This window comes from Schistocerca gregaria, chromosome 4 (genome assembly GCF_023897955.1).
Source record: "Schistocerca gregaria isolate iqSchGreg1 chromosome 4, iqSchGreg1.2, whole genome shotgun sequence".
Lineage (NCBI taxonomy): Eukaryota > Metazoa > Arthropoda > Insecta > Orthoptera > Acrididae > Schistocerca > Schistocerca gregaria.
This window is the reverse complement of record NC_064923.1, coordinates 265,617,605-265,643,541: the sequence shown is the minus strand read 5'-3', so window position 1 is coordinate 265,643,541 and position 25,937 is coordinate 265,617,605. Positions and strand designations below refer to the sequence as shown.

The 25,937-nt window shown below is 39.1% G+C and overlaps 1 protein-coding gene across 1 annotated transcript in view; it reads right to left on the bottom strand.

Annotated features, from left to right (window-relative positions):
- The window catches only part of LOC126365948 (probable enoyl-CoA hydratase echA8), a 70,195-nt gene extending 45,481 nt beyond the window's left edge, over positions 1-24,714 (bottom strand). The window contains exon 1 of the mRNA XM_050008732.1: positions 24,436-24,714. Coding sequence (XP_049864689.1) covers positions 24,436-24,553 — 118 coding nt within the window. The 5' untranslated portion in view covers positions 24,554-24,714. The remainder of the gene's footprint in view (positions 1-24,435) is intronic.
- Positions 24,715-25,937: the final 1,223 nt, after the last annotated feature.

Sequence of the window (25,937 nt, the reverse complement as noted above, 5' to 3'; positions counted from 1 at the left end):
CCAATTCTTAAGAAATTATAGAGAGTATATCAACTTTCTGGGTGTGATGAGAGAAAATAATTTTCAACCAACCAACAACAAAGAGTTTCAAATGGAAGTCACAAACTTGTAATAATTATGCAGGGCAAGTGGTGGGGATCTCAAGCATTATGAAGCTTCTTAAGATTCCTGGTCCAGGAGACGAGTCATGGAGATGCTGGTTTGGTCAGCAGAACTGATTCATAGGTAAGTGAACAGAGAAAAGATTATTCAGAACAAAGGTAATGAGCAGAATAAAGATAAAGGCTTCATTCATCACACCTACATATCTAAATAAATGCTCAACAAGCCACTGCACAGTGCACTGTAGAGGGTACACTTAAATTAGAGATGATCTGTGCTATTTCATTTACTTCTACATCTACATCTATACTCTTCAAACCACTGTGAGGTGCATGGAAGAGGTTATGTCCAATTGTAGCAGTTATTAGGGGTTTTTCCCGTTCCATTCATGTATCGAGCATGGGAGGAATTAGTGTTAGAATGCCTCTGTGGATGCAGTAATCATTCTAATCTTATCCTCATGATTCCTCTGTGAGTGGTATGTAGGGGACTGTAGTACATATCTAGTCATAATTCAAAGCCAGTTCTTGAAACACCACTAATAAACTTTCACACACTAGTTTATATCTATCTTCAAGAGCCCCCCTGTTCAGTTCCTTCAGTATTTCTGTGACACTCCATCACGGATGAAAAAACCTGTAACCATTCACACTGCCCTTCTCTGTATATGTTCAATATCCCGTGTTAGTCCTATTTGGTAAGGTTCCCAGACATATGAACAATATTCTGTGATGGATCACACAAGTGACTTGTAAGCAATCTCATTTTTTAGACTGATTGCACTTACCCAGCATTCTAGCAATAAACTGAAGTCTTCCAACTGCTTTACCACTAACTGAACCTATCTGATCATTCCATTTCATATCCCTACAAAGTGCTACACTAAGGAATTGTATGAGTTGGCCAATTCCAGGTGTGACCCATTGATATTATAGTTATAGGATGCTATGTTTTTTTCATTTTGTGAAGAGCTCAGTTTTACATTTCTGCAAATTTAGGGCAAGTTGCCAATCTGTGCACCATGTTGAAATAGATCACAATCTGACTATATTTATGCAGCTTCTTTCAGATAGTACTTCATTATAGATAACTGCATCATCAGCAAAATGCCGGATTTTACTATTAACATTGTGTAAAATGTCATTAATATACAACATGAACAGCAATAGTCCCAACACACTTTCCTTGGGTATATCCGAAGTTATTCCTACATCTGATGATGACTCTCCATCCAAGATAACATGCTGTGTCCTCCCTATCAAAATGTCCTCAGTCCAGTCACAAATTTCACTTGATACCCCATATGAACGTAATTTTGACAATAAGTGTAAGTGTTATACTGAGTCTAATGCTTTTCAGAAAACAAGAAATACTGCATCTACTGCCTTGATCTGCAGCTTTCAGTATGTCACGTGAGAAAATGGGAGTTGGGTTTCACATGATCGATGTTTTCGAGTTCCATGCTGTTGGCATTGAGGAGATGATTCTGCTCAAGTTTGAGCTAAGAATATGTTCTAAGATTCTACAACAAATCGAATTCTAGGATATTGGATGAAAGTGCTGTGGACCACTTCTACTACCCTTCTTGTAGGTGGGTGTGATCTGTGCTATTTTCCAAGAACTGTGCGTGTTTTTTTGTTTGAGGGATCTACAATAAATTATAGTTAGAAGAGAGGGCAATACAGCCTCAAATTCACTGTAGAATCTGGTAGGGATTCCATGGGGTTCTGGAGCTTTGCTCAGTTTTAATGATTCCAGCTGTTTCTCAACACCACTGACACTAATGCTTATTTTATACATCTTTTCTGTGGTTTGGGGATTAAATTTGGGACAATTCTCCTACTTTTTCCTCAGCAAAGGAACATTTTAAAATGTATTAAGTATTAAGCATTTCAGCTTTTGCTCAATTTCAGTTCCTATCTCATTCGCTAGGGACTGGCCACTAACTTTGGTGCCACCAACAGCCTTTGCACACGATCAGAATTTCTTTGGGTTCCGTGAAAGATCATTTGCCAATATTCTGCTACAGTAGTCATTGAAGGCATCACACAGTGATATCCTCACAGCCACACCCATTTCATTCAGCATCTCTGTATCTATAGCCATACGCTTTGTTTTATGCCTATTACACAGTGATCTCTGTTTCTTTAGAAGTTTCTTTACAATGACTGTATAGCATGGAGGTTCCCTCCTATTATGGACTGTTCTACTAGGTACATATCTGTCCAGTTGCATTGTCAACTATTCTTTTAAACATGAGCCATAGTTCTCCTACATGCTCCTGCCCTATGCTGGAAGTTTCCAGTTCCTCTTTGAAATATGACAATACTGATTTTTTATCTAGTTTACTCAACATATACATCTTTCCACTTGTTTTAGTTGTCCTTTGTTCTTTGGTGATCACTGTAGCCACAACCGTGTCATGGTCACTGATACGAGTTTCAATGTGGACATCCTCCAAGAGTTTAGGTCCATTTGTTGCCATTATATCCAATATATTTCCTATCTGTTCTATGCACTTTTAAGAGAAGGCATTTGTAATATTTCACAGGACGTCTTATCACACCCACCACTAACAAAACAGTGAACTAAGGTTTTCTTTAAAGTTTTTGGTTACATCAGGAGATAATCTTGGTGGGTGATAGAAGGTTCCAATTACGATTTTATGCCCACCCCTAATACTGAGTCTTGCCCAAACAATCTCATATGCATCTTCAATTTCTGTCTCGGTGTATTCAGGTTTCTTGTCTACTGCAAAAAACATACCACCTCCATGTCCATTTGCCTATACTTTTCATATACACTTAAATTTTCCCCTAAAATCTCACTACCATTAATTTCAGGTTTTATGTGAGCTTTACAACTTTTCATGAGCGCTTCAAACTCTGGCACTTTGTTGCGAATGCTTTGGCAGTTTACCATTAGGATTTTAATACTCTCAACTATGGAAAGCATTTCTTTTGACCCAGCACTGACGCTTCTGGGTTTCCCACAGCTATAGTTATATGGATTGGGTGGAGAGTCATCTAATCTATAAAAAAACCATGTGTGCACCCCACACATAGTCAGCTATCTGAGTAGCAGCTTCTGATGTTTAGTGCTCGCCTGACCCATTAGGGGGACCCTACAGTTCTCAATCCTATGGCACAAGACCAGGAAGACACAGCTACCAACCAAATGGCTATGATCAGTTCTGGGGACAATGCTGCAAATTGTGCACTTCGTTTAAATTCCCTGTGCAAGGCTGGTCTTCTCAACCTTCTCTGCCAGTTGCTGAAATGACTCAAATATGACCTTGGTGTCCAGAAGACAGGAATCATTTGTTGAAATATGTGCCACATTCTGCAGTTGGTTGCACCCTGTTCTCTCAATGGCTACTGGAATAGCCTCTTCAACATGTTGAATGAGGCTCCCAAGCATACACACTGAGTGCACCTGGTATCCTTCCTATCCCTTGCTGCCATTTCCCTAAGGGGTATCATCATTTACCATATACATGAACTGCCAATGATTAACAGACCACTACCATTTTGCACTTGCCTCCTCTTGACACTGAACAAAACAGGTTTCCCCAAAAGAGGTGAAGTGAGTCCCACTGTCTCTGTTTCAGTTTATATTAGAGACAGCACCTCAAACTCATTGGTTAGGGGGATCGGTACAACACCCTGGGTCCTCCCCGGCCCCCATCCACCCTGTACAGAATGCCTAGATCTACCGTTGACATGCCACTCACAGTCAAGTGGATGAGTAATGACAGATCAAGTACTTTCTGCAGAGGAGACAGGATCTACAGAAGAGGATAGTACTTGACTTATCTCTGGCACTGGTATCGCAGGTGCATGACTCTCAGGAGCTCTTCCAAAACACCATTTCACAGCACCTGCCAATCTTTTGACAGTAGTCAGGGAAATTTACCGCTGTTTATGAATGTCAACTAATTCATCCATTGTTCGGCAACAGAATTCACAGTGGGGCTCCATTTTGCTGATGCAGTGCATTACAAGGCAGTGAACAAATAACTTTAAATTAAGCCTGGTGATTACCTTTTAATCTGCTGAGCTAAAAGGATGTAACACAATATGTTAGTTAGAATTACTATTACAGTAACTAAATCACAAACACCTATTTACTACAAATTGCTCGTAGATTATGCGAAGGATAATCAGAGCTTCCAAAAATTCTAAAAAATGCACATTTATTTGCATTGAAATATAGTGATATTTGGAGATGATGTATTCTTTGGCAGAACTGTGAATCACAAATGCTGATTTGCTGCAAAATAAATTGCATATCCAAAACAATTGTACTGGTAACTTACAAAAATATAGTTTTGTAAGTCTCCAAAAATTCTCAAAAATAAACTATTTCTAATGTAAACATACAATGAAATTATAAAATGATTGGTCTGAATGATGAGAGGCCCACTGGTCTCAAAAATTTTAAAAGGGCACCATTAAGTTTAAGTTGATGATAACAGTATGAGTTTATTGCAACACTCACGAATGTTTGAAATTTCACAATACAAATGGGTATTGATACAATCAATGAAAGATCACGCAGAAGCAAAGTGAATGGTAGAATAAGCAAATCTAAAACTTCAAATTGGCATACTGTTCTTGTAGGCATGGTCTCGCACAAAGGAAATTCTAAAGTCACCTTTTACATAGAGGGGTCCAGAAAAATATAAATAATCTTTGATAGTCAATATGAATGGAGCAAAATGACACACTGTTACAATTATTGCATGGAGGGAAGGTTATTTTATGTGTTCAAAGTGACCCTCATTAGCAGCCGAACAATGTCAATACCACTGAACTGTTACCTAAACTACAGCTGTCAGTGTTGCCAGTGTGATAGCCACACAGTACGCCTCAATGGTTCTTGTACCTCATTCATTGTAGCTGGCTTCTGTTGATAAACTTCATTTTTCATGGTTTCCCATATGTAGAAGTTAAGATGTGTAAGGTCCCGAGACTGTTCTGGGTATTCACAAGTTCCTCTTCGACCTATCCTTTGCCCAGGTATATTTTCATCTCTATGGTAGTTATGCAGAGTACCATCTTATTGTAGGTAAAAATCTTTCATTTCCAAACACCTCTGTGACGGCAAGTAAAATCAATGTTTGCAGCATTTGAAAATACGCCTTACTAGTTACATATCTTTAAAGAACGGGCCAATCAAACTGGGCGATGACAGACCACACCATACATTAACACCCAGTAGATTAACATGTTTGTCGATGGGAACATAAGAATTTTCAGGAGCCCATATACACAGTTGTGGCAGTTTAAAGTACTGTTCAGTTTGAATTGCACCTTGTTAGAGCAAATAAACATCCCTGCAAACTGTTTATCCCCCCAAAGCATGACTTCAAATCACTCACAGTAGTCAATCCTTGGATCTCGGTCATCCTTGTTCATGGTGTGTAGTGATCTAGGAATGTACACTTTCCACTTTGCAGCCTTCAGAATTTTTCAGATTTTTGAGGTGGCCTAATATGATGAAATGTTGCAACCCAGCAATGTTGGAAGTTGGACTTACTAATGTTTTTGATCAGCCAGACTTTTTCTTATGCACATCCTGAACAGTACCGTCGGTTTCAAAATCATCCCAAATAAATATGATAAATTGTTGTACGTGTTGGTGGCTGAGTTCTGTGCACGTTACATCATTGTCATTGTACCTCCATCATGTTTTTGTACTTCCAGTACCACTTCAATACGGTCATGCATTGCTCAGACGACAATCTTACTGGATTCATTGGTGCACTGTCATCTGCTGGAAAATGCGCACCACGATTTGTTGAGAAAAACAGTGGACTATGTTACCACATGAAATTTCAAAGATATTAACTATCAAAGAGCATCTACATTTTTCTGAATCCCTCTGCATACAAATAAAAGTGTGCATTGCACAGATTTTTCATTTAGCGGATTCTGTGCACACTTCTACACTGGCATGCTGAAGAAGAACAATGCAGCACGAGTTTATCTCAATTAAAATTGGTAAAATGTGCAACACCAATAAAGCACATCTTCTGCCTGTTGCAGCTAACAATGCAACTGACTGAGGGGAAAAATTAGTGTTTATATGTGTCTCTATGCACCGTAATCTATCATATCTTATATCAGAATCCCTGTGTGACATATATGATAGTGACAACAGAAATGTTGAACAGTCTTCCTCAATACCCATTCCGTAATTCAACAAACATGTTTTCATGGAAACACCACTGCCAGTCTCCCAAAAATTTGCATTTACAAGGTAACCATTATTGAACGATATGAAATAAAATCATCGTAACTTCTGAATGGTGTGTGTTAGAATGTTCAAACTGTAAGGTTGTTGGCGGGGTATGATGGGAATTAGTGTGGATGCGTACACACCTTGTTGTTGTCAGCCATTTGCACGAGAAAATGTCATGGTACAGAGTGCCTGAGCATTTAGTGCTTGTGAAGGCCTACTATGCAATGCATGCAATAACAGCCCAACTGTGGCTCACAGGAAGTTAGTGACCAAGTTCAAGCTGAAGACAGCTGGTCCAAGTGTGCTAACAATCAAGAATCTGATTCACTAGTTTGAGAGAACGGGTAGTGTTCATGATGAGAGTGTTGGCAATATTGGTCATCCAAAATGTGTGGAAATGCCTGATAACATCAAGAAGATATGTGCTGTGTTTCAAATCAGCTCCAGGAAATCAATCAGACGAGCTGGACAACAGGTGAGAATCAACCGGGAGACACAGAAATTGTTGAAGACTTGCATCTCTTCCCATACAAAATTCAATACCATGAGCCATCATTCCCCAGGACCATGGAACAGAGGTTGTGTTTTGCCAACACTATTGTCCACAGAACTTGTCAATAAGCAAAATTATCGCATTTGGGGTACTGAGAATCCGCATTTCATGATCAAAAAGTCTCTTCACCCTCAGCAGATGAATGTGTGGTGTCCATTGTCCAGTCACGGAATAATTGGCACGACATTCCTTGATGGCATGGTTACTACAGAACAGTATGTGAAAGTTTTAGATGATTTCATCCCCATTATCCAAAGTGACCCTGATTTCGACAAGATGTGGTTCACACATGATGGAGCTTGACCACATCAAAGCAAGAGAGTGTCTGATGTCCTGGAGGAGCACTTTGGGGACCACATTCTAGCTCTGGGGTACCCAGAGGCCACTGGCAGGAGCCTCAATTGGCCACCGTGTTCTCCAGATCTGAGCACATCAACTCCTTTTTGTGGGGCTATATTAAAGATGTGCTCTGAATAACCGGACATCACCCATTGGTATTTTTTGTGATCTCTCAAAGGCCTTTGATTGTGTAAATCATGGAATTCTTTTAGATAAGCTAAATCATTATGGTTTGAGGGGGGCAGTGCACAAATGGTTTAATTCGTACTTAACTGGAAGAATGCAGAAAGTTGAAATAAGTGGTTCATGTAATGTTAAAACACCAGCTGATTCCTCAAACTGGGGGGCTATCAAGTATGGGGTCCCACAGAGTTTGGTCTTAGGTCCTTTACTGTTCTTGATATACCTTAATGACTTACCATTCCATATTGATGAAGATGCAAAGTTAGTTCTTTTTGCTGATGATACAAGTATAGTAATAACACCCAAAAACCAAGAACTAAGTGATGTAATTGTAAATGATGTTTTTCACAAAATTATTAAGTGGTTCTCAGCAAACGGACACTCTTTAAATTTTGATAAAACACAGTATGTACACTTCCGTACAGTAAATGGCACAACTCCAGTAATAAATATAGACTTTGAACAGATGTCTGTAGCTAAGGTAGAATTTTCAAAATTTTTAGTTGTGTCCATTGATGAGAGGTTAAACTGGAAGCAACACATTGATGGTCTGCCGAAACGTCTTGAGTTCAGCTACGTTGCTATTAGGGTTATTGCAAATTTTGGTTATAAGAATCTCAGTAAATTAGCTTACTATGCCTACTTTCATTCACTGCTTTCGTATGGTATCATATTCTGGGATAATTTATCGTTGAGTAGAAAAGTATTCATTGCTCAAAAACGTGTAATCAGAATAATTGCTGGAACCCACCCATGGTCATCCTGCAGACATCTATTTAAGGATCTAGGGATCCTCACAGTAACCTTACAGTATATATATTCACTTATGCAATTTGTTGTTAATAATCCAACCCAGTTCAAAAGTAATAGCAGTGTGCATAGCTATAACACCAGGAGAAATGATGATCTTCACTATGCAGGGTTAAATCTGACTTTGGCACAGAAAGGGGAAAATTATGCTGCCACAAAAGTCTTTGGTCACATACCAAACAGCATCAAAAGCCTGACAGATAGTCAACCAACATTTAAAAATAAATTAAAAGAATTTCTAGATGACAACTCCTTCTACTCATTGGCTGAATTTTTAGATATAAATTAAGAGAGGGGGAAAAAAACTAACTTAAACATTAGTGTCATGCAATATTTTGTGTAATGTAATATCTTGTACAGACATCTTTCATTAACCTGGCATGTTCCACATCATTACAAAGTGTCGTATTCATGATCTATGGAACAAGTATTAATCTAATCTAATCTAATCTGTGGTGTGCAGCAACACTCCCAAAACTTTTGCTGACTTCAAAACAGCCATTCAGGAGGTCATCAACAGCATCAATGTTTTTACACTTTAGCAGGTCATGAAGAATTTCATTATTCGTCTGCGACAAATCATTGCCAATGATGGAAGGCATTTCAAACATGTCACAACCTAAATCCAAATATCTGTAGTGACAATTACATGTTGAGTAAAGTGACTGCACACCGTAGTTTGTAACTAATTTATGTTTTTTTCATATAGTTCAATAATTGTCACCCTGTATATATCTGAACATCCCCACTACAATTTATATGAGTATTATAACAATGAGTCATAATACAATGTACATAATTTAGGAGTAAAGGTAACAACTCATCAAATAGTAGAGGCAGTGAGTTGACAACATACGCATAAATAAAACTGACAACTTGCTAGCTTTCAGAGAAATCCTTTTTTTGAGCTAGAGTCACATGCACCTCCTCCTTCCCCAGCACCATAACTTTACTCACCCTCGTCCCTACAGCCTCCCCTTCCTGTTCCAACACCCATAGCAGCCCACTAGCCCATTTCATCATCATCATGTGCTAACCCAACTCACTGGTGCCACTGTCTCCTATCTCATGCTACTGCTGCCTTCCTCCAAGCCATTAGCCAATTTTCCCCAAAAGTCCCTCCCACTCCCTGCCTCCTTTCTCCACTCTCTCACTTCACCCGACACAACCGCTGATCCCAGTGATGCTGCAGTCATGTTTGTGTGTGTCTCTGTGACTCCACTATTTGGGTGAGTTGTTACCTTTACTCCTACATTATTTACAATTTTATATGAGCTATATGAACCTGTTACAGTCATAGTAGTGTATCTCTGAGTTCTTCTGATGTTTAAACTGTCATTCCTACTTGATAACAACTCCAAAGCCTGGATATATACTCTATAACTAGTGTCTTCTATAAGATTTCCTTTAGAGATGCTTTCCATTTTCACAGAACTCTTCCAACAAATTTAAGTCCTTCAATTCTTGTACCTGCTATGGATTTTAAATTTTCATCTCATTTAAAATTTCTTATAAATACTACACCTAAATATTTAAATAATGTGACAGACTCTAGATTTTGCCACTAATATTTCAAGATATTATGGTATTATTTTATTATATGCATTATCTTGAATTTATCCACATGTAAGGAGAGCTGCCCGTCATTACACCCAGAGGAAATTTTGTCCAAGTCTATCTCCATTTCTTTGTGATTTAATAATGACATCAGCATCATCAGTGAACAACTTGATAGTGCTGCTGATGCTCTCTGATACACTGATTGTGTGTATTTTGTATGGTCACGCCAGTGTTTCTGTTATGCTTCCTTGGGCATGGCCAATTTCACTTTCATCACTGTTGAATATTTGCCATCAGTACAATGTACTGTGTTCGGTCAGTTAAAAATTCATTGGGCCAACTGCATATCTGTGAAGATGTTCCATATGATTGTATCTTGATTATTATCTGATGAAATGGTTAAGTTTCAAACGCCTTTCAGAAATCTAGGATGGCAGAACATGCCTGTTCATCTGCAACACCTGTTTGCAAGATACCTTTATGAATAATGCATATTTGATTGTGTTTGTCACATAGTCAATAGTGAAGAAATTGGGAGGAGGAGGATAGGTTGAGTAATGAGGAAATAAAATACCGTAGAACTATAGGCTCTTTACGTTTTAGAGGGTTTGACAGCAAATTTGGAAAACCAAAGTATGTGTTTAAATAACTTTCTTAAGTAGGTTTCTTGATGTTTGCAGAAGAATTAGATGACTTCTCAAACATAATATTAGAACTAATGAGCACGTTTATGTTAAACTTAATGTTTGATTATAGCTTTTTTAATAATAGTGTAACTTTTGCTTGCCATGCTCATAATTTATCAGAGTTCTCGTTAATTATGCCAACAGCCCTGCCGCATTGGTAACTCTGGTTCTCATCAGATCACTGAAGTTAAGCATGGTTGGACTTGGCTAGTACTTGGATGTGTGACTGTCTGGGTCTGCCGAGTACTCTTGGCAAGTGGGGTACACTCAGCCCTTGTGAGGCCAATTGAGGAGCTACTTGCTGCGAAGTAGCAGTTCTAGTCATGGAAACTGACAACAGCTGGGAGAGTGGTGTGGCGATCACGTGCCCCTTCATATTCGCATCCAGTGATGCCTGTTGGCTGAAGATGACACAGCGGCCAGTTGGTATCGTTGGACCTTGCGAAGCCTGTTCAGACAGAGTTTATTAACCATGGAAGTTTTTTGTGTATGTACATCATTTAATGAGCAGAGTAAGTGAATCTTCTCGGATGTTAGTCAAGAGAGCCACTTTGTGTCAATATTAAATTCATTTTCATATCACAGATTTATTATTGGGGCAAGTAACCCTTAAATCTACATCAATTATCTGAGATATAGGTGTTTACAAAACTGCAGAGAATGACACGGTCAGCACCCTGCATGGGCCAGGTAAGAAGGTGGCTGCAAACCATTAGCGGAGCTCAAGTAAAGAAGGTTCTGGGGACTTGTCTCCAGGGCTAAGTGCTGTAAATAAGTAATATAAAATTGAGGAGTTACACTTGATGAGCTATGCTGATGACAATAAGCTTGAACAGACTTTGTGTGGTATCTGCATGACAACATGAACAATGAATGGAAATAAGAGAACCACACATTTGATTTTGATAATATGGAATGGGGTGATTATGTATGTGAACAGATGAACGGAGCATTAAGTGAAACGAAAGAGAGCTCCATCAGTAGAGGAAGAAGTCAGGAAGCAATGGAAAATAAAAGAATTCCATTTACAAAACTTAAGTAAACAGTGAGAAAAGAAATACAGGAGTAAACATACAGATAATTTTGTCTGGCGTAGAAAAGAGAGAGACAGAAGAGATAGAAAAGAGAGAGACAGAAGAGAAGAGATAATTGGACAGGGGACAGTAGACAGTTATGGAAAGTGAGGGAAGAAAATAAATGACAGAAAGAAAGAGTGCAAGAGGAGGAAGAGAGGGAGAAGGAAAGAGAGGGTAAAGAGCAGAAAGAAAGATACCAAAAAGGAAAGGAAGGGGTGAAGGGGAGGGGGGGGGGGGATTGAAAAAAGGAGAGAAAAGATAAGGAGGAGAAAGGAAAAATACTTAGGGATGAGGTAACTGAATCAGTAAACATGGGAGAAAAAAGCATTTAAAACTGTAACATTTTCTGGTGACACAAACATACTAATCAAGGGTCCAAATTCAACCTTACCAGATACAGTTCAGGTGTTAGCTGAATAAGCCTATCACTGGTTCACAGCAAACAGTTTAAGTTTTAATCTCACTCAAACATATGAAAATTCCCTGCTCGCACCACAAGTAGACATTAATGATTATGCACCCAATGAAACACTGTGTTGAAACCTGCTTATCGTTCAGCTGAGTAACATGTTAAAATAGTCATTACATAGACAAACTAAATCAAGAAACTTGGTTTGTTATTTTTTGCCCTTATCTATCACTGAGTTGGCTTAAAAGCAAGAGTGTTAGCTTATTTTGGATATTTTCCCTCCTCGCTGGTTGGTTGATTGGTTTAAGGGGGTGGAGGGACATACTGTCTCATGGAATTATGTTTTGGGGAAATGAACCCAAACTAAATAAAATATTTATTCCACAGAAGCAACCAGTACAAATATTGTGTAAAACAGATAACCAAACATCTTGCAGAGGGCCTTTTTATGGATATTAGAATTCTTACACTAATTTCCAATACATTTGCTATCTAATGGTATCTGTAGCTGATAAGAAACACCAGCTCAGCTGAACTGTAATAAACACAGTCCTAAAACATGATACAAAAATAATTTTCATGCAGATTTTTCCTCCGGTCTACGGTTCAGAGTCAGGTTGTGAACACTGTTGTAAAGGTATTCATCAGGGTCCCATCTAACATAAACCAATAAACTGGGAATCTTAAGCAGTTCAAAAGAAAATTAAAATGTATCTCATTAGCCATTCTTTCTACAAATTATCTAAAATCAAGATTCATGAATGCAATCTGTAAGTTACATGGCAAGTAGCAGTTTTCATTCCAGAACTACATGACAAGTAGTAATGTTCTGTAAACAGGGCTCAACATTTACGTGGAAGCAAATATGTTCTTTGAGAAATGCCGTAGTAATCAAGCAAATATTAACCTACCAATAACACATAAACAGTGTCTATATAACACTCACATAACTGAGAAGGCAGCGGCTTGTTTTGAAGTGGCAGCTTTTTATCTAATTTAATAGAGACTTTTAGGTAGCATAAGTGAACATAATATTAAGCATTATAGTGATAGCTTATTATTAAAACAATATGCAGACTACATTTCAATGTATTGTCTCTGTTAAAGTATACCTTGATTTATTTCACACTCCTAAATGTCCATCTACAAAACACAACAATGAATGAATAAATAACTAAGAGAGTGACATATAATGCACAACCTGAGAGCTGAGACAGAGAAAATTAAAGGCAAATAACAGAAACTATAGCATCTGGTGAAAAAAATTAGAAAAGAGAAACAAGCAGGCCTTGGAAAGAGACAGTAATTAGAACAAAGTATGGCAAGATGCAGTTTGCAGGGAGGGTAATCTTTAAGATTTTGCAGACAACAGATAACTACAGCCAGCCAATTTCTCACAACAATTTTAAAGACTATGAAAACAAAAAAGGGTGGTTGGTTGGTTGAATTGTAGTAGGGGACCAAACAGTGCGGTCATCAATCCTAACTGATTAGGCAAGGGTGGGGAAGGAAGTTGGCTATGCCCTTTCAAAGGAAAGCACCCTGGCGTTTGCCTGAAATGATTTAGGAACATCATGGAAAACCTAAATCAGGATGGTTGGATGCGGAGTTGAATCGTGAACCTCCCGAATGTGTGTTCCAACCACTGCACCACCTCGCTTACCAGAATGAAAAAGGGGCCAAAAATCCAAAATAAACTCTTCCAATTGAGCAAGAGACATTGAATTAGTAGGGGGAGTATTTAAATGCCACTCATCCAACTTTACTTGAATGCACCAGAAAATTTAAGAAACAAGTCTGGTCAGAGAAGAAGCATGAACACTGCTGGTAGAACATACATTCATGATAAAAGTTATCAGTCCTGGTTGGGAATATGGAAAAGATTTCTTTTGCAACTTATGGATAGTGTGTGGTACAAGGAGGAAAGAAGACCTTATTCACAGTTTCTGAGAATCTGCCAGTCTGAATCCAGGAGTATGCTTTGATAGACTGGGCGTGGACAGCAGATGAGGTATGGCCTTCCCTTGAAAATATAGACATATTGAAAGGACAACTGTCTGAGAAAGGTGGCTATGTCACTAAGGAGAAATGATAAACAAGGACAGGTTTTTGACAGATAGAACACGTGGGAAAATGCATGAAAATTAAGGTATTTAATAACATGAGGTCAGATGGAGAGAGTTTTAAATTTTCCAGGAAAGAAACCTAATATGATTAGCCTCACAAGTTCTTCCTGTAGAAATAAACAGAGGAACTATTGGAAGAACCAGTACAACATTCATCAAGCAACACATATTAAGGTTCTAAACTTTGGATTAGATTAGAAATGGAAGGGGGTGATCCGATATCTGCTAATAAGCAACAGTGGAGTTTTGGAGGGATAAATATAACAGTAAAAAGGGAGTAAGTATGAAGTTTTCACCGCCATGCACACCAGGCTGAGGGATCCATGTCAATGATAAGCTGTCAACACTTGTGGAGTCAGAAGATACTAAGGCTATATAGTGAACCACATGGAACTAAGGAAACAGCCCAGCAAACAAGGATGTGCCCTCTATCTATATCCAATGCATGTCATAAGTGTAGCTCACCACAGGGCCTGTTATCCTGCTCACAATGGCTGTCAGAACAGGCAGCTATTAGAAGACAACCTTCCATTTATGTAGCCAGGTATATACAGAAATACATACCTGCTACTTCGGAAGATACTGACTAATGCAGGAACTGATGTCTGCATGCGGACCTTCATAGATAGTTACTGAGCAGGACATGTACAATGTGTAAGAGAGGAAAAGGTAGTGCCATCTAATAAGTGAAGCAATAAGTGCCACTATCTAGTTCAGAGAAGACTGAAACCTAAAGAGATGTCAAGATGTGTAGAAGTAAGAGACTTAACATGAAGAGCATGTTTTGAGTTTGTTAGTAACAAGTGACTGTGTTATGGATAGCCTAAATAAGAACAACATTTCAAGCAGAGACACATGTTGCAAGTTGTTTAAAGAGTGAGTTGTTTGGAGAGTTACCACATTGTTATTTTCAACATGCTGTTTTGTCTCTGGATAATGTGCACATGGTGAGATTAGATGCCAGATGTGTGTATTTATAAGATCATATTTTTGTATATTTCTTCAGTTGGAAGAGCTCCAGTATTTATGGTAGACATACATTGATAAAGTGTAATTACATTATTATGTTTTTCTTCTTTTAGGAAGAGGTTTATCAAGGGGAATATGAGTAGATACTATGTGGTATGCGAGGGAGGAATCACAGAGCTTAAGCTGTTTTATTTTGAAAAGATTTTCTTAGATTATTTTGTTCTGTTTTGCAAGAGACTACGCTCAGAAAAACATAGGTTGTAGATTTTCTTTTGAGTGATATCTCTCATACTGTTGCAACATTAAAGGAGAGTGCTTGGTAACTACAGTACAAAGCATTTTGTTAGAACAGTCAATTAGGTAGATCAATAAAAAAGTGAATTTATATTATTTCGAAATGCAACAGAGACAATAACAAACGTAATTGTTGGGTTCAAATTAATGATGATGTAAATAAAATAGAAAGAAACTTCCACATGGGAAAAATATATTAAAAACAAAGATTCCAAGACTTACCAAGCGGGAAAGCGCCGGCAGACAGGCACATGAACAAAACACACAAACACACACACAGAATTACGAGCTTTCGCAACTGGCAGTTGCTTCGTCAGGAAAGAGGGAAGGAGAGGGAAAAATGAAAGGATGTGGGTTTTAAGGGAGAGGGTAAGGAGTCATTCCAATCCCGGAAGCGGAAAGACTTCCCTTAGGGGAAAAAAAGGACAGGTGTACACTCACACACACACACACACATATCCATCCGCACATACACCTGTGCGGATGGATATGTGTGTGTGTGTGCGAGTGTACACCTGTCCTTTTTTTCCCCTAAGGGAAGTCTTTCCGCTTCCGGGATTGGAATGACTCCTTACCCTCTCCCTTAAAACCCACATCCTTTCATTTTTCCCTCTCCTTCCCTCTTTCCTGACGAAGCAACTGCCAGTTGCGAAAGCTCGTAATTCTGTGTGTGTGTGTTTGTGTGTTTTGTTCATGTGCCTGTCTGCCGGCACTTTCCCGCTTGGTAAGTCTTGGAATCTTTGTTTTTAATGAATTTATATTATCTTATATGTCACTGGGTGCAAAAAGTGTAATTTTAAGCTAAGTTTCTCTTTTGATTTATCATGATATATCTAGAGACTAACCAATCACACACACCTCCACTGTCTGATACTAGAGTTTTTTATGTCTGTTTTTGTAATTAGGAACTACTCCCAGTCAACTTTGAAAACAAGGGGCACTGTAAAGCCTAATTAAAAAGACTGTAAACTTGTCTCTGATATTGTAATAAGCAGGGAGGGAAAATATGGAACAGGATATCTGAAGCAGAGGGTTTCACAAGGCTCTCATATAATACACGTAAAGTGAGCAGACTCTGGGTGCACAAATGAGACAGCAGGGCAGACAAGCAAACACGCTGTAATCTGGTGACCTTATGCTTAATTGGCAGAAGATACTCATCACAGAGAAATGGTGGTTATAGTACTGTGGACTGGTTAATAAGGAGGTACAGATTCTTACAATCTTAGGCCATTAATATATAACAGAATATCAACAGCAAATTAGGAAACCCAAAGTATATGTTTTCTTGCAGTATTTTCTTAGCCTGATGTGGTTGAAATATTGGATGTTGTGTCACCAATTTAAGAGTAAAGGAGACCACTCACTGAGTAGTAGAAGTATTGAGTTGTCAACAGGCATACAAAAAAGAATGAAAACTTGCTAGTTTTCAGATGAAGCCTTTGGGTGATGGCCATTCTTTTTGTGGACAGTTATTTGGTGGTCATGCTCACATAAAATGTGCAGAAATTGTAAACGGGCTGGTATATGACATAGTTGCTTTGTTAAGTGGCTCTGCTGCTGACGGTACAGAATAAGGTTGTGATAGGACAAGGGAAGGATATGCTGAGTGGTGGATATGGCAGGTCTTGCACCTGGGTCCTCCACAGGAATATGAGTCCTTGGGCAAGAGGCTGGGAGTAGGAGTGACACAGGAATGAGCAAGGATGTTGTGTAGGTTGGGTGGCCAACAGAATATCACTTTAGCAGGGGTGGGAAGGATGTCCCTCATTTCCAGGCAAAGACCTGGTCTCTAGACCACGAAGGTATCATCAATGAACCTTAATCATACAAGAGGTTTAGGGTTTTGTAAGGCTAGGAAGGTTTCCTCTTGATGGGCCATAAACTGGTTGCCAGATTGGTGCAATGTGGGTGCCTATGGGTGCACCATGGGTCTGTTTGTATATCTTTCACTCAAAGGAGAAAGATTAAGAGCCAAGGACATGCTCTCCTCATTCCATAACACATTTTCCCAAACTGCTTACCTGGTCCTCCTCAGCCCAAGGTGCCACCTTCCTGGACATTGACCTCCATCTCTCCAATGGTTCAGTCCACACTTCAGTCCAAATCAGGCCCACTAACGACTATCAGTGCTTGCATTTTGAAATCTGTCATGCCTTCCATACCAAAAAATTGCTCCCTTATAACATGGCCACCCATGGCAGATGTACTTGCAGTGATGAGAAGTCCGTTGTCCAATATGCTGAACATCTCATGAAGGCCTTCATAGACAGGCATTCTCCCCCCACCTCCCCTCCCATCACCTGTAAACAAGTTTCTTATACCATATCTGTACACACTCCTAAACCTCCCACCACTCGCAAGGACCCACTGCAAAGGAGTGTGCCACCACTCTGAACTGGATCATCTGAACTGTTTTCTTTGGAAGGCCTTTGAATATCTATAACCATTCCTGGAAATGAAGGATATCCTGCCTATAGTCATTCCCATCCTTCTTAATGTGGTGTTCCACCATCCACCCAAACTACATAACATCCTGATCAATCCCCATGCCACCCCCACTCCCTTGCCACAAGGGTCATATCCCTGTGGAAGACTCAGATGCAAGACTTGCTTGATTCACTGCCCAACAGATTGTACTCTTTCCCTATCAAAGTCTTACCATATTCCATCAGAGCAGGAACGCCTGTGGAAGCAGCCATGTCATTCACTTAGCTCTGCTACAATTTCTGCACAGCATTTTATGTGCGCATGATCACCAACCAGTTATCCACCAGACTGAATGGCCACTGTGAAAATGTGGGCAAGAAAAGACTGCTCACTCAGTGGGAGAACACAAGTTCAAAATAAACAGTTCCTTCACAACTCATGCCATCTTGATTTCTTCCATCCCATACAAGGTTTTTGGAACAAAGGAGATGGGAATTAGCTTTGAAACATATTCCTTGCTCCTGTAATCCTCCTGGGCTCCATCTCCACTAACCCACATCCCACACACTCTGCCCAACAGTCACCACCTCTCAATTCAAGCTTTCATGTCACTGTTGTTGTGCACTGCACGACCTCACTGTCTCTGATGCCCAAGTGTCACATTCTCAGCCCATGCACCTGCTACCTCTCCCTTCCGCGTTCCTATCCTACATACCTGATGCTTTCTTCTAATCCAACAGTTACTCCTCCCCATCTGCTTCCTCCTGTTTCCTGCCTCTTTCCCCATGTACCCAGCCAACCGAACATAATCACTCACCCCAGTTCACAACCAAATTGCAATCCCGCCATTGTCCTCCACGGTGTGTGTGTGTGTGTGTTTGTGTGTGTGTGTGTGTGTGTGTGTGTGTGAGAGAGAGAGAGAGAGAGAGAGAGAGAGAGAGAGAGAGAGAATCAGCAGACACTTCCACTATTCAGTAAGTGGTCTCTTTTATTCCTAAATTATTTATTTTCTATCAGAGCTTTGCCCAACATATTTATACTGGATGTTATGTCAATAAACACAGCAATGATGCCAGTCCTGTAATGGATATTAAATTTAATGACTGATTGTAACTGTTTTTCTTGGTAGTGTAGCTTTGATTAACTATGTTCACAACTTCAGTTCTCACTAGTCGTAGAAATCATCCAAAGAATAATCTGAGATGATGATCTGGAACAATAGTTTCATATACATCTAACAGCCCAGCAAGCAGCATCTTGCTAAAACTGAAAAACTACCAAAACAATCATACCTGAAAGAGCAGCAATCATTTAATGGAAAAACAAATTATTACATATCATATCTCAGTTCACATTCTGGTAACTGAAGCTCTTCACTTTATTATTTTCTTTCTTCTGTCAGTGACATCATCAGCCTGTAACTCTTCTTGAAGTTAATTTGTTTCCAACTGTATTAATCTGTGCATGTCTCCACCACTTTAATAAATATGAACATTGTGGAACTGTTTTAAAAGCATGCAGCACTATTTGATAGCCTTTTTGGCCGATTTCATAATCCTTCCTTTGTTGCCAGTTTTTGGAACATGTTTTTTTTTTTTTTTTTTTTTTTTTTTTTTATAATTAGAAACCCACTTTGATAATTCATCTATGTCATGTTACTACAATCCAGCTTTTTTTATATGTATTCAGAAGGACCTAATTCTTTAAGTCTTTTAACTGGTTGAGAGTTAGTATCATCTAGTGACTCACTGTGTGCCTCTAAACATATAAATTACAAGGTTGTAATAAAGGAAGTGCATACACTAATATCAGACATATGGGAAACGGAAATCATGTCAGATAACTGGAAAATTGAAACAATAATCCACATTTATAAGAAAGGAGATAGAACTACATGTGAAAACTACTGAAGTATAACACTACTAAGCACGAATTAAAAGGTTATCATATGTTTGCTAAATCAAAGGATTCGAAAATGCACAGAAGGTATACATGGGGAACATCAGTGTGGCTTTCAACCAGACACAGGAACAACTAATCAAGTACTTGCGATCAGAAAACTGATGGAAAATTTCTATGAGCATAATATAGACCTACACTTCCTACTCACTGATTTCAAACCAGCCTTTGAGAGCATCAGGTGTCAAGAATTATACAGAGTCCCAAGGGAAGTTGGCTAGACTATTAAATCTAATCAGAATCTCACTGACAAAGGATAAACTATTACACTGAGTAATAAGCATTAATACAAGGAAGAAAGATAGTAACATTTGTCAAATGACAATGAATATAATTGCTAGGACATTGGGAGAGAATAGCAGAGGATAGAATACAAAAGAAAATGATGAAAAGTATCATCCATGCTACTGGACCAAAAGGGGAGACCTAGAAGAATGTGGATTGATTTTGTAACGGAGGATCTCTCTCATCAGCAAAGGAGTCCAGGGATGGAAAACAATTGAAAAAACCGAGAAGTATAGAGGAAAATAAACGAAGAAGTCAAAGGTAAGAAAGAATGGCAGCACTACAGAAGAAGAAGAAGAAGAAGAAGAAGAAGAAGAATTGTGTTATGTGCTTAAATACTTAATACAATGAGATGCTGATTTACAAGGTTCTGTTATCTTCATATTCTAGGTAGTTTGAGGAAGAAAGATTTCAGGAAGCTGCAGAACAATCAAATCTGGATAGCTAGACAGGGATTTGAACATTGTACCTCCTGAGTGCATGTTCAGTGCCTTAACCACTTATCCCATGATGTTCCAACAGCCACTTTTCACTGACAACACACTACATTCTGTCTCTTTAAGATGATCTCAATCCACAGAGAGAGAGAGAGAGAGAGAGAGAGAGAGAGAGAGAGAGAGAGAGAGAGAGAGAGAGAGAAAACAAGGTTCCTTTAGGCATGGTTCTAAACTGTGTTGGGTAAAGGGCACAAGTTGACTTCTCAGCTGATAGTTTTGATCAGAAACCATGATGGATGCTGGAGAGCAAAATGTTTTGTTCTGTAACATTATCTTTTACCCCAAGTATATTATAGACTCATAATGTATGTTTAGATGAGCTTCATAAAACGACATTGCTACACCAGTTGGAGATTCCACTGTGTTACATCACATCTGCCTATCTATAGATTTACACTTTGCTTCATATCTGTTGTAAGGCAAGTGTTGTCATTTAATAAGCTTCCTAATGCTACTGATATGCCATGGTGATCTGCCATGTTTATTTATTTTCTAGTTACAAGTTTGATCAACCACTCAGTTTTACTGTGTATTAGAAGCATTTTGCAAGGTCCTTATCTAAAATAAATGTTTCCAGCTCCCATTACAAATATGTTGATGTCAAGTTTGCAGTAAAATGTAGATTTTTCTGCTCATTTCTACAATGCTTTGTATCCTTGTTCATTTATTTATGTTATGATCACTGTTGCTAGAATTGCATATGACAGTTGGCCCTGGTCTCTGCGTATACATTCTCAAGAAAACTCGGCCAATTTGTAGCTGACAAATATGTCTCCACCACAAATGGAATTCCAAATTACATACCTGACACCTTTTCCATGGATATTAATGGGAACATTTCAGAGAGGTTGCTTTAGCCTTATAAAATCATATTTTTCCATTGCCTAATATTCAGTTAATGCTTGTGTATTGCAATTATAGGCTAATTTTGTTGATTATTCTTTGTAATCTGAGTGTTTTATTTGGGATACTGGTACAGAAGCACACTGTATAATGTATTTTAAAGGACTTATTTATTACTGAAGTACACTATCACAAAATATTTGTGTATATGGTGGAATGGTGGAGAAAGTACATAAACAAGGCAGTAAAAAGCACAGAAAAACGCTGCTGTCACATTCTCATATCTGATAAATGACACTGATGACTGACAAGAAGTGAAAAGGTATGCACTTATCTACTGCAGCTGTGCTGGGCCATACAAGATCTCTATGTTTTGACTGCCTTTGCTGAATGTGATAGTAGAGTCAATGACACTCAATGACCACTAGCCACAGGCATAACATCTTAAAATTAGGCAACTTAGAAAATGTGTAGGATGGTACCATATGTTATGGTTCACTGAAATGGGAATGACTTCGACATTTAACATGCCATGAAATGACAATTTCAGAGGCTGGTCTCATGCAGATATGATTTTATGTATACAGACTGTAGCAGTGAGTAAAAATGTGTACCATGGCCAGGAATTGAACCCAGGTATCCTAGGCCCATGCATTAGCCACTAAGGTACCTTGGCACAGTGGTTCACACAACTGCACAGATTATCCTGGCACTTCTCCCTCCTCGACACGACTCTCACTGTTGCCACTGTCTACTTTAAATTCCCCCTTGCACCTGAACAGAATTTCTGAGACTCTCCATGTTCTGGAATAGCACCTCAGCATTGAACATAAATGGGGGACCCAGCCTGAAACCCAAGTGCAGGCACCTAACCACATAAACTCACACAATTTCAGAGACTTTATGGGCCTCAGACAGACATAATTTTCTGTATATAGACTGAAGCGGAAAGTGAAAATTTGCACCAAGGTACCTTGGTCTCATACAAATATGATTTTATGTATGTAGACTGAAGTAGCAAGGGAAAATTTGTACAGTGGTTCCTTGGCCTCATACAAATATGATTTCATGTATATAGACTGAAGTGGAAGGTAAAAATTTGTACCAAGGGGCCTTGGTACAATTTTTCACTCACCGCTTCAATCTATATACGCAAAATCATATCTGTATGAGACGCATAAAGTTTCTGAAACTGTATCATTTCATTTGTATAAGTACCTGCAGCTGGGTTTCAGGCTGGATCCCCCATCAATGTTCGATGCTGAGGTGCTATTCCAGAATACGGACAGCCTCAACAATTCTGTTTGTGTGCAAGGGGGAATTTAAAGTAGAGTGAGACAGCAGTGAGAGTACAGATCAATGTGGGTTGCATGCCAGGTTAATCCGTGCAGCTGTGCGAACTGTTGTGCTAAGGTGGCTAACACACCTGCCTAATTAGCAGGGGACCGAGTTCAATTTCCCGTCTTGGTAAAAATGTTAACTCACCGCTTCAGCCAGCATATATAAAATTTAGTAGGCCTATGTCATTCCAAATGAAATTGTAGGAATGCCTATAAGGCATAGGAAAGTGTGTTGATGAGACACTCCTTTATCAATCACACAGAACATTAACCCTAGAGTACGAAACCCTCGTAAAATTTATGAATGCAGTTGATACCAATTCACAGTTCCCTCCAATCTGGTATTGTCAGTATTGGGTGTAAAAAGTCATTTTGTACTTTTTTGTGTGGGGCATACCATTGGAGGCCTTATAATTGTAATTAATTGGTGTTTAAGCTATAAATTATGACTTTCTTTGAATAAAATATGGAATAGTATAATTTACCATGGTTTAGTAAGAGTTTATTTTTTTCTCCTTTAGTGTTTTAGGTTAAATGATTATCAAATGTGTATGATCATCCTGACAGATGCAACAGACCCTGAACGAATTTTTTGCTCTGCAGCAGTGTGTGCACCGATGTGAAACTACATGGGAGATTAAAACTGTGTGTTGCGCAGAGACTTGAACTCAGGATCTTTGCATTTTGCGCCCAAGTGCTCTACTGAATGAGCTACCCATGCCCAACTCACAACCTGTCCTCACAGCTTTCACCTCTGCGAAGTACCTCATCTCCCACCTTCCAAACTTCAAAGAAGCTCCCCTGTGAAATTTTCGGTACTAGCACTCTTGGTAGAAAGTACAATGTGGAGACGTGGCTTAACCGCAGCCCCCGGTATGTTTCCAGAAAGAATTTTTCACTTTGCAGCAGTGTGTGCGTTGATATGAACCTTCCTGGTTTCTGAACCTTCCTGGTTTCTGTGAAGTTTGGCAGGTAGGACATGACGTACTGGCGTGGGTCATTTGCCCACAGAAAACAAAGGCCCCGAATTCAAGCCTCGGTCTGCCCACAATTTTAATCTGCCGAAAAGTTTCATGATAGGTCCTATTTTTAGGCCAATTGCACCTACAACATACAAAACCATTCTTCGATCAAACTGTTCAAAAATTGCCAACACGAATAACATCACAAGTGTTAACTGCTTCTTTCAGCATGTGCTGGCAGATTCCGTCGTGAAGGAGAACCTTAAGTGACAGTGGGCCATCCGAAACGTACAGCAGCGTTCGTCGGCTTCACTCGTCATGCTGTGTTGTTTGAAACCTTCGACCAAAAGCTAGAGGATTATATGGCTTTTTCGGCTTTTTCTTTGGTCTTACTTTAAGTTTATGGGAAAATTGGGGACTATTTTTTTACAGCAAACATTTCACTTCCGTACGGTAACAGTTGTCATTTTAAAATGGCAGTTCGAATGTGTCACTTCAATGTTTCTGTCACAATCACAATATTATATGATTTTTTATTTTTATTAGTTCCTGACGCAAGCTAAGCTGCGCTGTTTCGGAATATACTGATGCACCCTATCAAACATTAATGCGAAACGGCAACAATGAACAGCATTCTATAGTTATACAGTATCACTAAGAATGAGGTATGTTCATTAACTTTTTAAAAAAAATATTTATTTCTGGAATCAGTGATTAGTCTAGTGTATTTGTATGTAGTACTCTTTGAAATCATTGCTGAACTAACCATCCTTTGCATCTACAGCTGCCGTTGAATACGCATTTTTCTGTAAGTATTGGTAGTTTTTCCTCGCCAACTGTTTTCGTAGGCAACTGACAATAAGTTTCCGAGAGTAATAAGCCATTTAATCGCCTACCATGTACCCAACACGACCCCTAACCGCAAAATTCAACACAAGCACTTTTATTTACAAACATTCACATAGACACCAGAGATCTTCCATTGGAGATTTTAATTTTTACTTCGCGCTGGCGCACGATGGCCTTGCTTTGAGCTTTGATGATTATATCGACTCTACATTCAACGAAAACTTGCACATGTATCTCCTGCAAGCCCCAGACCTGTGGAAACATCCTAACGGCGCACTGTCATGCCAGCTGGCAGAACAGTCAGAAAAGCCGTTTGTTTTACTGGCCGCATGCACCTTGCTCCACCTTTAACAAGAGCTTCGAAAACTGCACTAGATGGCTAAGTTCTCATATTGCATTCTTCGCAAGACAGTGTCATGAGTATAAAATGAGTTATATTTTCAGCTATATAAATAAATATTTTGTATATTGGAAAATGTTTGTGAACATCATGGTAGGAGTCTCATACTAGCCTTCAGCAAATCCGCTTAACCACCATGTAGTATAACAACAATAATTGTTTCCAATAAGCCTATAAGACATATTAATTTATTCGTCTGGTTTCAACATACAGCTTAAATTGCAAAAGTTATATTGAACTAGTCACTGAATGCAAATGTTACAATGAGTGGAAGCAGAAAATTTATTTCTGCCTTTGGAGATTTAAAGCTACCTTTTTACCTGAAATAAAATCCTATCAAAACTTCACAGTGATTTTATTGACACAATCGTCGACTGATGGCCGGTTCTGTAAATTGCCACAAAGTTTTGTTTCAAAATTACATCTACAGCACCAATTCTCTCTCAGAACCATGACTGAGAATAAAATTAAGGTAGAACAGTTGAGAAAAGAACCTAATTTCCGGGTACACCTTCAGAGCATTGAAAATATTTTGAAATTTTGGAAATAAACTGGGCTCATTGCCTATTAAGGTTTAAGGAATTCAAATTTAGGGCGCTGGTCCTGATAGGATACCAGTTCGATTTTACACAGAGTACGCGAAGGAACTTGCCCCCCTTCTTGCAGCGGTGTACCGTAGGTCTCTAGAAGAGCGAAGCGTTCCAAAGGATTGGAAAAGGGCACAGGTCATCCCCGTTTTCAAGAAGGGACGTCGAACAGATGTGCAGAACTATAGACCTATATCTCTAACGTCGATCAGTTGTAGAATTTTGGAACACGTATTATGTTCGAGTATAATGTCTTTTCTGGAGACAAGAAATCTACTCTGTAGGAATCAGCATGGGTTTCGAAAAAGACGGTCGTGTGAAACCCAGCTCGCGCTATTCGTCCACGAGACTCAGAGGGCCATCGACACGGGTTCACAGGTAGATGGCGTGTTTCTTGACTTCCGCAAGGCGTTTGACACAGTTCCCCACAGT